Below are 17,388 nucleotides of genomic sequence, written 5' to 3' on the forward strand. Positions count from 1 at the left end.
TTTCCACCATGAATCACGTGCGCTACTGATCACGTGATGCAGTAGATCTTGATGATTTGTAATAGTTCAGCATTAATGCAATGCGACTGTCAAGAGTAGTACAGAGAAGTGCTAGTGTGCAAAGTAACAACCGGAGAGCTCCAGGGCTGTAAGATTTGATATGATTTTTAGTTTTAAAGAATTCTGCCTCTGAAGAGGGGGTGTCATCCGAACCATAATCCGAGCCCCCCTCCCCACAAATGGCTACACCCCCAATCTCCCCTACATTAACTACACCTTATTTATAACTACATATGTAGCTTGCTACACTGCTCTGAACACTGTGACTGATTTATTAGAGTATCTCGATCTGACTGCTCTATTAGAGTATCTCGAATTATTGATACCCGGGTTCTGGCTACGCCCCTGGTTTACCGTAGATTCCCTAAAATTTCGGCATCTCTAAATATTCGGCACTCCCCGTGCTTTGAACGCAATATGCTCTAAATTTCGGCAAGCGCAGGAAAGTTTCTAATTATAAGCGTGCTATTTTTTCGGCACTTGGAGCACTAGTTGACGAAGGTCTCTTGAGCACTGAGGATTCCCAGTGACCTCACACAATCGACGCTGGAGCACCAAGTGTGAAATTGTTCTGGGAACGTACCCAACGATATCATCGTATGACATCACGACTTCCGCAAAACGATCTTCATTTCTGTTCACAGAATAAAATCTCTCCTGGCCCCACATCTCCTTCTAACATGATACACCCTCAGATAACGCTTTGTTAGCCATGGAACACTTCATGCAGCATCTGCTAGCGAGATTTATCACGAGATAGTTCAATAATATTATTGATTGTGGTTTCTATTTTTTATTACTTGTTGAAATCCTTAATAGTACGTCTGGGTGATTGTATTCAAAAGTGATGTAGTAATGACATTGACCATCCCTTCTGGATAATGTAGGCAGTCATAGTATATAGCTCTCGAAGAAAGAAGAAACAAGTCTAAGATAACTACAATGTATAAGATAATTAATGGCAATCTAAGTATACCCACAAATGATCTAATACCTAATCATCGTCCATCAAGGGAAGGTTATTATAAACAGCTTGACACTATGATTGATTCTTATAAATTTTCCTCTTTCCCTTCTACAATCAGACTCTGGAACACCCGCCCCCCCCCCCCCCCCCCCTTTGTAATTCACTCCCCTACCCCTATTAGATGAGTTTTGTACTAACCTGAACATTCATTATGATCACACCTGTGCACAACAAACTTTTTGATTTCTGCACAGTAACAAATATAATAATAATAATAGCGCTGCGACCAAGTGAGTGTTGTAGTATCGTCATGCAGCTCCGCCTCAAGGCGTTCCTATTAGTCCTGTAGAAAGAAATCCAGAAAGTAAGCAGTAAATGGATTGCAAATTATAGTAGCTGATTGGATGTCAGTTGCTTCTGATGATCTTGACAAGATAAATAGTTTAGAAGACCACTCAATTTCTTCAGTTTCAGAGCGTAATATCCACAGAGAAATTAACTAGAAAGTTACTGGTGACAGGAAAAGTCTAGGTGATCATGACTTTATTCAGTCTAATAAACAGAATATATGGTTGATTGAGTGAGGTATCACTTGCAGAATGTTCAGACAATCAGCGATGAGATGCATGCATGGATTCATTGAATTTTTGTTACAGTTGGAGACATTAAATATCCAAAATGTAAAAGGTTCCCCTGGTAGGATAGTCTCTAAAGCGCAGTTTTTAACACACAGGCAGAGAACAATCTTTATTCACAGCAGCAAACAGCAGCACAATTACAATCAAAAGTCTGTTTTTATAGTCCAAAATTACATCATAATTACATTACATCATAATTAAAGTAATTGTAAGGTCTCTGATTCACAAAAAGCAAACTGACTGTATAATATTAATTCACTTGCTTTATATTTTCTCAATTTTGAGTCTGTATACAAATAATTAAATTTTTCTCAGTCCTAGAATAAGATGGGAGAGAAAATTTATCTTTGTTTACCTATACTGTACAACTTCAAAGGAAATGAAGAATAAAATTAGTAAAACCACAACAAGGTGAATTACAGATTTAAATACTAAATATGAATTAGAGCCTTTAGATAATTATTGTTCCAAAGCAAAATTGTAGATGGAAAATACAAGGACTGGTGAGATCTTGGTTATTTAATGACAGCGGTTGGAGATTAAAGGGGTGGTAACTTCTTGTTCTTGAATTTGTTACAAAGTGGAGGTACAATTCAAAATGGGATATCAATTTCATTATGAAAAATTTGTATACTTAAATAATCTAGCATTACTGTATTCATTTGTCCTCCACTTAAATATGCTACAACAGTGTCGGTACATTGGCAGTCTACCTTGAAATCTCAACTCTAGAGTAGATCCAACACAGAGCAGCCCACACTGTAAGATCCCACTGTAATTTCATGGACCATGCAGCTGGACTGGGAATCACTCGAAAATAGATGAACAAATTCAACCTGTTTTGTTTGAAGTGAAGCATGTGAAATGTTACACTTAAGAAATCCTAGGATTCTTAGGTGGTATGTAATTAATGTGAGTGTTCCATTTCCGGTCTGACTAGATACATTGAAATTACACACACATCTTGGTCCAAATCACATTTGCCTGGTGGCTATGGGCATGGTTTCACATGCATAGCTAGGCTTATAATTGAGATTTGGTTGATCTTGGAGTTTTGGCATTTGGCTTGATTCAAGGCTAGCAGTCAGACGCATCCTTGAATTTGTGCAACAGAAAAAATCATTATTTTCACAATTGAATACAGCATTAGTCCACTGCACCGGCTGTTAATAACTCCATGCATACAATTCAGTGATGTTTGCAGAATATAGCCTCTTTGCGATCTGCCAAAATATTTGCTCCTCTCACACTGCACAAAATTCTTCAAGTTTTAATTCAGCTGGCTCTTTCCTGTTACCAGTGTCTTCCTGCTTGCTTTATTTGTACACTGACATATGACTTGAAAAGCTGGCCCAGACTGTTTTCTAAAGTCAAAATGAGCAAACCAGCTCACATAAAGTGCCCTTCTTGGTATATCCGTAGATGAACCAAGGATGAACATCACTGATACAGCTCATCCCACAATTAATACTTCGTTACTAATGACAACCAACAAGAACCCACAATCGATCCTTTAATTCTTTTTATCTTATGTTTAATCACCCACTGGAGGTGCCACTGATAACTCGTAAGGGCAGTTTCAGCAATGGTAAGTTGCAAGCTTCAATTTGAGAAAGCGTTCCGTTCCGTAGTTTAGTCCATCATTCCGTTCTGTTCCGTAGAATAGTCCCCACCGAATTTTTAGGGAATCTACGGTATGTTAGTAGCAGATTTTGATAGGGCAGGGACAGATTTTTAGAAAGAGAGGTCAAATTGTGAGCATGCCCTATTTTCAAAAATCTGTTAACTTCACAATGATCATGATCTACAGGAGTGTAGCCAGTCAAGACTTTTGGTGATGCCATGTCCTAGTTACATAACACTTTTGCTAGGGTAGGTGTACAGACCTCAGTATGAAATGCACACTAGTATGCCAATCTAGGGGTCTAATTGCATGCCTCCAAAGAAAATTAGACCCCCTATAATTAACTCTGAAAGCAATTGCAGCAGTTTATAATTAACAATTATTTAATTGACAGTTGTATTAGGGTGACTACTCTATTAGGGTATTTTGATCTCTTGATATTTATAGTGACCCTTCTACAGTTCTACTAATTATATACTACCCAGGAGATTTTTAAACACTAGACCCTCTGAAAGATTCAATGTGAGGCCAATCTGTTAAAATAGCTACTATAATTACTGAACCTTTGCCTGACTGCCGTAGCTATATTTGGGTGCTTGTCCAACTAGAGTATCTCAATCTTGATGTTTATATAGTGTGCAATTGTTGATGCTCTAGTCTGGGCCCAGGTTATGGCTATGCTCCAGCAGAGCTATTTTATACAGCCTGTACAATAGCTCCGCACAGTGCACACCTACGTGCACTTGAATACAATGGCAGTAGCTAGACGGAAACTAAGCCTGCAGCTCTCATGAAAATGCTGACATACTCTGATTGCTTAAAGATTTAAACATTTAACAGATTTTGGTCTGTAGTTAGCTATTAAAACTACAACAAAAATTACTGTATGTGTTAAGAAATTAGGTGAAGTGCTTAGGGGCATGAGGGGAGGGGGCCAAGGGTTTCAAGAAACCCCTTTAAAACTTAGGTTCCTAAGGTTTCAGCAGAACCTAACAAACTAGAGTGAGTAACAGTATGCAGTACAGAACAAGCTTACTTTCATCTCTCAGGGAAGCTTTCATCTCTCAGGGAAGGGCCTACAGATGGGACATGAGCCCCTTGAAATTCAAGAGACTCTAATAGTATATACTCTAACAGAGCATTCATATAAATATCTATGTATCAACAGATTTATTAATGTGAGAAGAAACTTTATATTGTTGGAAATGTTATTTCCCTTTTGTTCAACCTAGCTATAAATCCACTGTTTGTTTTCCTTTTAAAGTCAGAACATTGTGGGTACTCTGCTCAGTAAATAGCTCCTCTTTCAACTGATTTACCTCCATCCAGTGTTCCTATTTATGTTTTTGATCTGATTCTTCTACAGACTCTCCTGCTGCTTGGTACAGAGCTAATGTTATCTTCTATCTTTGGGATGGTTCCTGTAGTTTACATTATGACAATGGTGATATAGAGCTTTCAGTGGATTTACATACTGTTGAATGATGTTTTGCTGATCATTACCAGAACAACTTTTGAGTTGATAAACCTAGTAACACCCAACCTTCAGCCTCTGTTAGTGCGGCTTCTGCTGAACCAAAGGCTTGTTCCTCTAAAGTCTACAAGGCAAAAGGTTTTGCCATGTCATTTCTAGTGAAGTTGGTTCACATCAACAAGCTCTTACTTCCTTCATGCTGAAGACTGGTGACATTTCAGCCTCCTAAATGTGTATCCCTTCATTTTGATGGTCATTGAGTTGTGCCCACTACACAGTTAATGGTAATAATATCAACATCTGTAGTATTAACTGTATGAAATTTCTAGGCGAGGCTATTGGTATTTCTCCCACTGCTACTTGAAAGCTGGCCTCTGACAATATCCTAACAGCTAATATTGCACGTATCTCCAATGTATTGATAGCTGTTCTATTAGAAGGGAATGCAAAGTGTGGATCCTTAAAAAACTTTGTGACCTCACTTTCATATTGCTGTGGTGAGGTTTACAGTGACATCCATTCAATCTACCCAATTATCTGTGCTGAAACTTGTAAAACAGCGGTTAAATTTGCCTCGTAACTTCACTCCAGGAATTGTTTTTCATCCTTATGTTTCAGATCTTCCTTTTTTGTCTCATTAAAGGAGTCTGTTAAGTTGTCTAATATCTTGGCTATTGAATGCTTTGTTGACTGAATGATGGTTGAATTGCGCCAGTCTCTTTTGTCCACTGACTTTCAGGATGACCGGATGTTGTTTTTGATGTACTTTCTGCTGCTAAGGTATCATTGTGAACCGGTTATGACACCTTACCAACACTTTTGAATCTGGCTCACTGGAATATAATCATTAGTCCAGTATGTGCCCTTTGTCACTCTACACAACCTACAACCAACATGTTTTACCTGGTTGTTCCATTGCACTTGATCAAGGAGATATATTTGGCATCATGACTCTGTTTTGCAAGTTTTTGTTCACAACTTCAAAAAGGATTTACCACCTTTTATAATGATCTTTATGCTGATCTTCCTGGCTACCAAGCCCCAAGTACTATTCCACTTCATATCTAAGTAAACCTGATCTCGTGCTAGTTTCCAGAGATTCCAACATATTATTAGAACGCTGCAAGGAACTGTAATGAAGATCGCTATGGTTCATTACTGCTGGACCATCAACATGCTGGATTTTTGGCTGATCTTGTGACAGTTGAAGTTGGCTGTCTAGGCCATTTCATGCCAGTGACCATTACAAAATTTAGCAAAGTATGCCATCCACCAAAGAGTTCAAAACATTGCATACTTCAACAGGCAGCTCGTATTGCCATCTCCTAGGATATTTACCTCACGAGTATCAGTATCATGGGATGTAGTCGATCTGTTGAACTGTTGATATAATTATATAGCTTAGCTTCTTCAACTTGTCTTGCTAGGGCTCCAGTTATTATTACTTTTAAAGTAACTTGATAACCCCAAGACTAGACTCCTGACCCCTTGTAATTATATTGTACATGTAATTGTCAAATTATGGCCTTATCATCATAGGGTGACTTCTGTACAGGTAGTGTATTAAATGCTATCCCACTAGGGACCAGTAAAATGTTTATGAATGCGAAATTTAAATCACTTTGCCAAAACTTACTTTTAGCATCTGAAAATAGCCAACTGATCATTCCATGCCTGAGTTTATTAGTGGTTTTAGTCCTCAAACTATTCATTTTCATCGTGGTTTGATAGGTTAGTTGCAGCTGACATCAAATTTCTTTTACCCTACAAAAATGGCTTGTGATTTGTATGTGACACATTTTTATGAACACACCACTTCGTTAAATATATCTATAATATGTGACCCACTGAGTAAAAACTGGCCATTTTTGCAAATTCCTCGAATCTTCGAGTTATAGTGCTAGACTGTTAGGCCAGGAAATTGTACAGCAACACTATTATGGCACAAAAATAATAGTCACTTGTTTAATTGATCATAACTCATGACTGAAACAAGCTACAAAAATGGGTCAATCTGTTCACCATGAACTAGCACATTGATTAAGATATTGTTTTATCCCTGTATGTCACTGTGTGGACAAAGAAGAAGGCCATTTCAACAATGAAATGACAACGGTAAACTTATTTCTACTGCATCATATATAAATGCCCATAACTCATGTACTGATTGCTGTATGAAAACGAAACAAAAAAAATTTCTTACTCCCTATGAACAGGTGTAGTTGATTTTAGCTTTTTCAGTACACACTGAACTAACCAAAGTGATTAAAACATGGATAAATTTTCTGTAGCACATGTATTTTACCCAGTTTATTTCAATACGTTTTTATTGCTAAATAGAATTTTGCAAAAATAGCTAGTTTTAGCTCAGTGGGTCACATATTGGCTTTGATTCGATGGAATACTAAAGAAGAGTTACGGCAGTATTGTATTGCAGAGTTTATTTGATTACTTTTGTAATACTCTAATGAAATGCACATTTTCCAAGGATTTCTAATAGAACACACATAGAATGTACTAGAACAATCTAGTTTTTCCATTGTAAATCTATGAAATTATGAACTTTTACTGTAGTATAGATGTTAGTTAGAATGTTCATGAAATTAAGTGAGACGAACAGCCGTGATAGCAGTAGTTAAGGGTTGGGTGTTCAGTATGAAGGTCCCTGGCTCAAACACTGATAAGTACTTTTTTCATTTTTTATGCACCTTTTTACTCCGCAGTGACTTTTCTATCAGAGAGTTTCGACCCCGTGATTTACAGTTATTTAGTGTTTGCCTATAGCTGTTGATGCAATTCATTTAAACCACAAAAGGTTTGAGATACGTATGTGACTGAATTTTCGAAACTTCGAAATTACACGTTTGAAGTTTTGAGATAAACAGTTTTAAAGAATTCAAGTCAGCATGACTCGCGAAGGATGGCAAGCATGCATATGAAAATACACAAAATGAGTATCAATCTACTACCTTTCAGATGACTTCCAATACTTGTAGCTGCTTTTAGAATTTCCTACCTAATAAGATGGAAAATCTGAGCAGTTGGATGAGCAAAGTAGTATCATGAGTGCTCACAAAGGGGGTTGAGGCAGTGTGGATAAGAGATAGACTTCAAAATGGACAATTGAAGTCCAGACAAGAGATTACAGGGCTGTGCTAGTTTCTTAGTGGCTGATATGAAACAAAATCAACAGACAACATTATCAGGCCATCCACCAGTAAACCACTGATTCTTGTCAAGCCAGGCCCTTCACAAGGCCTAAAAGTACCATTCAAGTTCTCCACACTACCCAGAAAAGGTGTCTGTTACACCAGCCTCAAGTAGTTTGAATAGTACCGAGGGTCAAAACTAGTAGTATGATAGTGTAGCTATCCACTGGTAGTGTTAGTTTGATTTTTCCTGATGTGTGATTTAGAACAGTTTTGTAAAATCTGGTCACATATGATGGTTAATCTATACAAATACCAATTTTTAAGTTATTTTCATAAGCAGTTTATCTTGTAGGTGTGACAAAAAGTTGACCTTTTTATTGCAGCTAATCATCACTAATTCTATGGCTATTAAACAGATTTGTATAAAAATTAGTATGTGATTGCGCCGCAATAATATTATGCTCTTAAAGTGTACCAAAGCTCATGAAAATCAAGGTACGTATTTACATTTTATAATTGTTTTTTTTTAAGTTTGCGAAAAGAATAATCCTAAATTGAAGAAAAAAACAGGAGATAATCCAAATAAAATACAATAAAATACTCTAATAGAACAGTCATTGAATAATATAGCTGAATATTTACATCTCTGTCTGAAAACACTCCCAGATCCCAGATACAATCTCTGAGTTGCTATTTCAAGATGGTGGCATTCCCCAAGATCACCTAGAAAAGCATGCTTTGCAAATAAGTACTTTGCACACATCTTTGCCTGACTGTAGCCATTACTGGCCTGACCAGTAAATTGCAGTAATTTCCACTGGTCCTTCTACTAATAAAAATTAACCACTACTATGTTCACCACCTATTAGCAGATTTGTGTTTGGTCGCAACACCTATACAAGGAAGAATTCATCATACACCCCCCATAGCTTGAACATTGCGTCTGTAAATTGTGTAACTGACAAAAATTAGTGATATCCCCCCCCAAAAAAAAACACCTTTGCTGTAAAATAGGCGTGTCCAAGAAACTACAAGTATCTGTAACCCCATGTAAAAACAGATAAGCTATAGAAAAATACTCCATGAAATTAATGGGTAACTGAAAGAGCTGATATCTAGAGCGGCCAAGAATCAATAATGTTACTACAACTGACTATGATTACCAAAGAATATCTTGGCTGTAAAACAAGCAAATAAAACTAACTGGCAACCAAAACAGCTGATATCTGAAGCGGCCAAGAATAAAAGTTAAGTTGATACAACTTGCTACAATTATAAACTTGCAACATTGAATCCTAATCATTCAACTGTGTCCTATACATTCACCCTTGCTACATCCTAAATTAATTCTTTGTAACTCTAATTGGCTGGTAATTTGGCTGCCTTTTTTTTCTTTATTCTGACTATTGAAAAAGGTGGCCAAATTACCAGCCAATTAGAGTTACAAAGAATTAATTTAGGATGTACAGTAGCAAGGGTGAATGTATAGGACACAGTTGAATGATTACGATTCAATGTTGTAAGTTAATAATTGTAGCAAGTTATATCAACTTAACTTTTATTCTTGGCCGCTTCAGATATCAGCTGTTTTGGTTGCCAGTTACTTTTATTTGCCTGTTTTACAGCCAAGATATTCTTTGGTAATCATAGTCAGTTGTAGTAACATTATTGATTCTTGGCCACTCTAGATATCAGTTCTTTCAGTTACCCATTAATTTCATGTAGTTTTTTTCTACAGCTTATCTGTTTTTACATGGGGTTACAGATACTTGTAGTTTCTTGGACGCACATTTTTTTACAGCAAATGTGTTTTGGGTGGGTGGGGGATTACTGTTACAGTTTATGTCGCAGCATGCACACACACAGAGTAAACAAACACACACACACAGCACACTACAATAAAATTATACCATGCATATGTTTCCAACTGTTAAAGCAAAAGGACTGATCCTAGGCTAGGTTCTCAATGTATGTAGGTAGTGCTAAGTAACTGGCAGAAACTAACTGAAAATTAAAAGTGAAACAACTTCATTGCTTATTTTTGTCATAAAATTATATCCTCACCCATCTGGTACCATTCTTTCCTTTGCTGTGGTGTTATAGAAGTTCACTACTGATGAATTATGTGTAACAAAATTTACAACCTACTAGGGATCATTATAACAAGTATTTAAAAAATTGATTAGGCTGGGATCATAGAAATAAAAAGTATCAAAACAATGGAGGTTGCCTACATACACTAGTAGACATTGAATCCCTAATTCAGTATACTCATAACTGAATTAGGGATTAAATATCCACCAGTATATCTTCAAGTGTAGGCGACCTCCCTTATTTCAGTACTTTTTATTTCTATGATCCTAATCAAACTTAAAATTCTTGATTTTCCTTATACTTGTTTGATTACTTTTTTGTAACATTATTATGACTGATGAACCCACGCTACTGCATTAGAATAGAAAGAATGGTGGCAGGCTTATTGTTTTTGTCTGAATGCGTACCACAATTATCAATACTAAAACAGTGAAGTGGCCATTACGCTTCGCTTTCAGATATGTTCAGCCAATTACATAGTGTTAAAAATGAAGAAACATGACCTAAATCTGCAATCAATGGAAAACTTAGACAATTTCCATCAAATGTAGGGAAGTCATTATGCAATACTACAACAAACTGACACCATGCACTGTCAGCAATGGGGATAAATGGGACACAAAGGAGGACACAGAAAAGTCCACGAAGCATGCATTGTACACACTGCGATATGCAAAAAGGCCAGAAGTGAGTAAAAAAAACCAAGTCTGTAGCCTTAGCCATTATTGAGTGACACTTGTCTGAAGGCAATCAGTCAAGATGACTGACTGTGTGTATTAGACTGTGACTGCTTGATGTAATAAAAAATTCCACTAAATATTATTTTAAAAATTTAGCAGGTCCTACGAAGGCACTTTCGGGCTGGATTATACCTAACTATTACTGCCAAGACACCATGTAGGTACTGTGAAGCTAGTTTTAGGGGTACCAGAAAGTCCAAACCTTCATGATCCTAATGTACAGTACTATCATACTGTATGATAAAAAAGTACTTAAACCAGGGTTTTTATACTAGCTTGTAAATTTCCTAGGTTTCCCTTACATTTGTATTGTGTGTTCCATCCTTTTTTATTTTTATACTAGAGCTACAAAATATCAGCATTGGCGAAAAAGCTAGACAAAGTATGGAAATTTTGTACAGCTAGTTATATGCCTGTGTACATGTACATGTCCACGTACTGCATAATAATTATATGTAAATATATTAACTGACATTAGCTATAGAATTAACAGCTGATTCATCCATAGGACCACTGGTTCAAATAAAAGATTTTGATTCAGTGTATAGTGATTTGAGTCACGGTGCTGTTCACGAATGGAAAAAGATTGGACTGCAACTTGACTTGAAGTCATATGAACTGAATGAAATATCAGCAGATTATAAGGATGATCCTGAAGAGAATATGAAAAAGGTATTCGAGTTGTGGAAAGACCAATCACTAAACCCAACTTGGAAGGAATTGATAGCAGCTGTAGAGCGAACACGACTTAACCCACAACTTAGCCAGACCTTGAGAATAAAGCATCAAAATGGTCAGTTTTCATACTAGCATTGTATCTCATCCACCAGATGTGATATACATGTAAATGACTGTATAAAAAAGTTTCTGAATGATTATCACTGGGAGAGTTCCTGCCAAGGTAATGTAACCCAACCTCATACCATCTTTTAAGTAAAGTGATAGGAGGGTTACCAGGGGCAGATCCAGGAGCTGGCAAGGGGAGGGGCACAAACAGGCTAAGTTGTTGGGGAGCCAAATTTTCTTGTTAGCTGCTGCATTTTTGAAGCAGCAAATAATCACCTCTTATAGCAGTGTCTCACTGTTTATTTGCCATTTTGGTCTTTGCAGATGGTTGTGAAGTCTTGAAAGCTGTTTAAAAAACTCTGAATGTCTTGAACAACAGCACGATAATTATTTTTAGAGGCACTTAGTACAAAGAAGGTGCTGGATGACAATTTTGCAATTAGTTTTGGGTTTGGTTCACTCTGGTTTCAAGTGAATTTATAATAAATGGTGCAAATTTCTATGAGTTCTATGAACTGATCTTTCCCTGACAAAGTTTAGTATTTTACTCAGCTGGCTCTATCTACAAGGTGAAGGAGGGGGGTGGGGGCATTTGCCCCAAATGCCCCATCCTGGATCTGCCATTGGTTACTGAAACAGTTAATATGCATGGTGAAACAATTACACACATCACTCACATCTGCATATGCCAGTAGTACTGTCCTATTATGTAGTCTATATGTGTAACATGACTGACAACAAAAAGAAATGATTTGTACATACTGTAGCACTGGTACCTGCCCTATGATGCTGGATTTGCATATTGTGTAATACACTTGACCCTAAGTTTAAAATTGAATATACACAATTCCTATACAACATTGAAAAGCAAAAAATTAAAACCATTTACATGTCCAATACTATTTGGTGATGTAGCAACCAACTTATACTAAGTATACAAGTAGAACGAAAAATCAGAAATTCAAGTTGGATTAGGGATCAAAGAAAGAAACAATAGTGAAACAAGGGAATAGCTAAAAAGTGGTGAAACTAGGAAAGTTGCCTATACCTACAGATATACTAGTGGACATTAAATCCCTAAACTTCAGTCTACCCATGACTGAAGTTTAGGGATTTAATGTCCACTAGTACAAATATCTGCAGGTATAGATAACTTTCCTTGTTTTACCACTTTATAGCTATTGCCTTGTTTCACTAGTTTTTTCTTTGATCCCTTAAAATTTCTAATTTTTCCTTCTACTTGTTGTTTACTTTTTTAATAACATGATTATGACATGCGTATACCACTTTAAAAGAAAGAATGGCACCAGGAATGCCATAAAAGTAAGTTTGTATCAGAATGTGCACCCCAACAATCAATTATATGGCAGTGGCCATTACGCTATGTTTTCAGCCATGCTCCACCCATTAATAAGCATTACAAACGAAGAAAAGTATGAGAAGCATCTCTGCAATCAATCCAGAATATACAAGTGGTAAGCATAATAGCTAACACAGCCACAGGGAAGTCTTATTGCACTATCATGAATCGACACCTTGCATTGTCAGCAAAAATAACAGGAACATGGAGGATAAAGGCAAATCCATGATGCATGTATTGTATGTACTTTGGTTGATGAAAAGGCACATCTTGGGATGAAGCAATGTCGAATAACGAAAAATCAAGCCAGTAGCCTTATCCATTGTTGAGTTATGCTTGGCTGGAGGCATCAGTTTGTCAGTCAGTGTAAAATTCTGTTAAATATTTTTTTTAAAATTCTATAGAAACTTTTTGGAAGGGTTTGGGGTTGGTTTGAAGAGAATTTTGGGCTTGGCTGTGTCTAGCCAATGCTGCCAAGCTGTTTGTGAACAGAAATTGAGGCTGATTTTTGGGGTGATGGCATTTGGCAGAACAGCCCAGTTTTTTTTATGATCCATTATATACAGTACTGTATGATAAATGATGTGAGATGCAATTACACAGGAGCAAACTATCTACATGGTGCCAGTAATATATGTGCAGATAGCACTTAGCCTCATAGCTTGTGCTGTGATTTTGCATGCCAGTGGATTTAAGAATAGATGAGGATATGAAAAAGATTGAACTTCTGTCATGACTGCAGGGTAAACCGCTTATGGGAATAACTTAAAATTTGGTGTGTATATAGGCTAACTATCATAGCAGTGCCTTTTGTTCATTAGAAAAAAGAAGAAGTAACAGCTAAAAAGTTACAAAGCAAAAAGTAAACAACTGTAAATTGCAGGATTGAGGTACTCTAATAGAACAGTCACTGAGGGATAAACAGAATGTCAGAAAAAACCTTACTAGAGTTTGAACCGGGGACCAAATTCAAACTCAAATCCTTAACCATTGAGCCACTGCTATCACGCCTGATCACTTTAATCAATTTCTTTATAAATGAAAATTCTAGCTAAAATCTACTTAATAGTAAAAGTTTATAGATCTACCAATGACTGTACTAGAACATTCTACATGTGTTCTGATAGAATTCCTCAGATGTGTGCTCCATTATATTACCAAAAAGTTTTGTAAACAAAACTTCTGTCTTCATTGTGTCTGTAGGTAAGAAGAAATGTAGGTAAAAATAAATGTCAACTTTGGGGCCCTATACAGTGTAAAACGAAAATAAATCCAGACAAAACTTCCAAGCTGTGAATAAAGGGTGCAGCCTTCAGTAGCCAGGCATGCATACTGCAAGTAAACACCAACTTAAGCATGCCTTTATAAGCAACTTTTAAAGACAGTCTAACCACAAGATACATTTAGTCCGTGTGGTACAGCATGAAACTTGAAACTGTTGGGGTGCAGGATTAAAGCTGTTTTTGTTTTCATTTTAGCCAAACCTTTTAGTTACAACTTTCTTTCCCTTCAACAACCTTTTTGTTACAACTTTTTTTTTATTTTGGCAGCCTTTTTGGTAATAGCTTTTTTTGTTATGTATTCTTTTCATGCTATTTTTTTCTCACTACCTGTATAATTTTTTTCATGCCATACCTTTATTCTCTCACTTGGTACTTGGTTTTTTTCTTATTTAAGTGCTTCTGTTCTACCACATTCTTAACTCTTGATAATAGCTGTAGTAGCTAACTTTACTGTACGAAGGTGATATATAGAAGCTTACTCTACTGTTACAGTATGGGGGTGATGACAATAGGTATAGGTTGTAGGGAACAGGAGAGAGTGTAGCATTGGTAACATACAAAACTCAGCCTGCACTGTAGGCAGGTACTACCAGTGTTGGGCAAGTTACTTTGTAAAAGTAACTAGTTACATATTACATATTACTTGCAACTGAACTATTTAGTTACAGTTACATATTACCCATAAAATAAAGTAACTGTAATAATATTACATATTATATTACTTTGTGTTCACAGCCTTAAGCTGTCATGTGTGAAACTACCACCTTATCACGTGACATGATTGCGTTGTTGGACAATGTGCAAATCTTGGTTATAAGTAAGAAGCTAGTGAATAAGCTTCATTCAGTAGGCCTCGTTACTTCGTTGTGGTTAGGCGTTACTCAGAGGATTACTAACGAGATTAGTAACTTCGTTACTTTTAATAATAATATTACGTCATATTAGACTCGTTACAGTAATTATATTACTTAGGTAACGCGTTACGTTTGTAAGTAAAGTATCTTGCGTTATATTACCTGTTTTCATAGCGTATTTCGTTATATTACTTTGTTACCACAAAAGTAATAATATTACGTAACGCGTTACATAAGTAGCGCGTTACTCCCAACACTGGGTACTACATGGTGCTACATCCTACATTACGTAGTACAAATTTTCTTTTTGTTGTCAGTAATGTCATGTAGAATCTGATATGTAACGCTTTCACACCTCAGATCAAAGGAATCCCAGAGAACACATTTGCCATGTATACCTCTTTAGGCCATCATTATTAAATTCCTTGTTTCCCGTCACTGCCCGCATCAATTTTTAGGTGGCCGCACCATATTTTAATTATTTCATTATAGATCATGTGAATGCACTATTTCACCAAATTTCCACCCTTCTGCTATGTTTATATGCACAGCTAATAAATTTATCTTACAACTTGGTCACACTGTGCCTCCTTCTATCATGCATGAGTGTATAGTCCTGGCAGCCTTCGTACTCTAATAGAGCAGTCAGAGACTGAAATAAGTGTATAATTAATAATCAATAATCATCTCCCACCCGCATCATTTTTTGTTCCATTGGGTGACGGGAAACAAGCAATGTAATAATGATGGCCTCACAGGGAGACATCTAAATCAGCGTTGAAACCGGGTCGGGTCATCCGGGTCACATTTTCTCCGGGTCATCCAGGTCTGACCCGGTTTACAATTTATCCGGGTCTGACCCGGATTGGATCACGTGAGAAACGAAATTGTTCGTTTGACGACGTGGAACTTATAAACGCTATCGCGTAGCTCTTTCGTGAGCCACACCCACTTATCGCATTACCAACATATGCTCAGCCACGCCTATTTGTTAGTAAGTGCAGTATGTAGCACGAAACTGAGGGTATCTATGGTGAGGGGTAGCTATTGTCAGTAGATAAAGACCTTTTTTTTTTTTTTTTTTTTGGTCTTCAACCTACAGCTAGGCTGAAGTTGCAATATTTACTCAACACGAATCGAACGCTCAAAATGTAGACTCGTTCGCTCGCCCGAGACTAGCCGAAACACGTCTCGGCTTTAATTAATCCGGGTCACATCCGGGTCACATCCGGGTCACATCCGGGTCAGTGGGTCATCCGGGTCAGTAGTAGTGACCCGGTTTCAACATTGATCTAAATGTACACCGATGTAAATTGAAATGTATATCCAGGGAAAGTGGTTGCACTTCTAAAGGAGCAAACCACTTTCAACAAAGCAAGCATGGCCTTGATGTAGATGAGGTAGTGGTACCGCCCTGTGTTTGTTTTATACAAGCTCAGACTGAAGTCGATTGTGGGAATAAATTAACGCCCACGTAATGATTACCAAAAATCAAAGTGTTGCCACAAGAAGCACTCAAATGAAGGTGTTTCAGTATCCTTGCCATTCTACAAGTTGGGAAATGTTACTTAAAGGTGAGAACTAGTCTTACAGTGCATTCACAAGTGTTTCAGCCTGTTTTTGAATGTGGACATGCCCACATTACGGCTGACACAAGCTATCCACTCTATAACGAAACTTACCCCTTTAGGTCTTTAGTATATGTTGTGATTAGTCTTTAAACAACACAAAAGCATTAAAACATTTGTGAATTCCCTGAAATTTGCCCTACTCAACTTTACTGTGATATCTGTAGGACTTGTCCATTTATTATAACAATCGTAACTACAACATTAATTGCTGCCTAACCATAATCGAATCTTTTAGGCATGCATATAAAACTAATCCAATGGTTACACTTGCATGTATTGACATCAAGGCTATCAGCCTGAAATGGAAGTGTTACATAATAGCTGTAACACGGACACTCATAATTTACCTGATATGTATGCCCACAACCCTCAGGCTTTGGACATACATATCAGGCAAATCACTTGTGCCCATGTTACAACTATAAAATGTACTATTGCATGTATGGCCTACATAATAGGTACTATACTAACACCACTTAATACTATTAATAATATAGTTTGCACCTGTTTGGTAGACTTATATATAGTTATGCACAATAGTACAATATTACAGTTGTCTTGGCTTATGTAGCTACACACAGCTCTGCTGTTTAAAATTACCTGTATGATCACATGATTTCAGTGTACTTGCAGTATGGCAAAAGTGACATCCATATACACATAGCTACATGAATTTTAATGCTTGCATTGGCTCCCATTACATTGGTCCTGCACATGATCATGAT

The 17,388-nt window shown here is 37.0% G+C and overlaps 1 protein-coding gene across 4 annotated transcripts in view; it reads left to right on the plus strand.

Moving 5' to 3' along the window:
- The window catches only part of LOC136238261 (uncharacterized), a 96,299-nt gene that overhangs the window by 33,041 nt on the left and 45,870 nt on the right, over window positions 1–17,388 (plus strand). For 2 of the 4 annotated variants that reach the window (XM_066028617.1, XM_066028619.1), the window contains one exon: window positions 11,093–11,131. In XM_066028617.1, the coding sequence (XP_065884689.1) occupies window positions 11,093–11,131 (39 nt within the window). Of the gene's footprint in view, window positions 1–11,092; window positions 11,132–11,257; window positions 11,645–17,388 lie in introns of those variants that run through there. The other 2 variants (XM_066028620.1, XM_066028621.1) reach the window with 2 other exon arrangements.

This window comes from Dysidea avara, chromosome 11 (genome assembly GCF_963678975.1).
Source record: "Dysidea avara chromosome 11, odDysAvar1.4, whole genome shotgun sequence".
NCBI classification, from domain to species: domain Eukaryota; kingdom Metazoa; phylum Porifera; class Demospongiae; order Dictyoceratida; family Dysideidae; genus Dysidea; species Dysidea avara.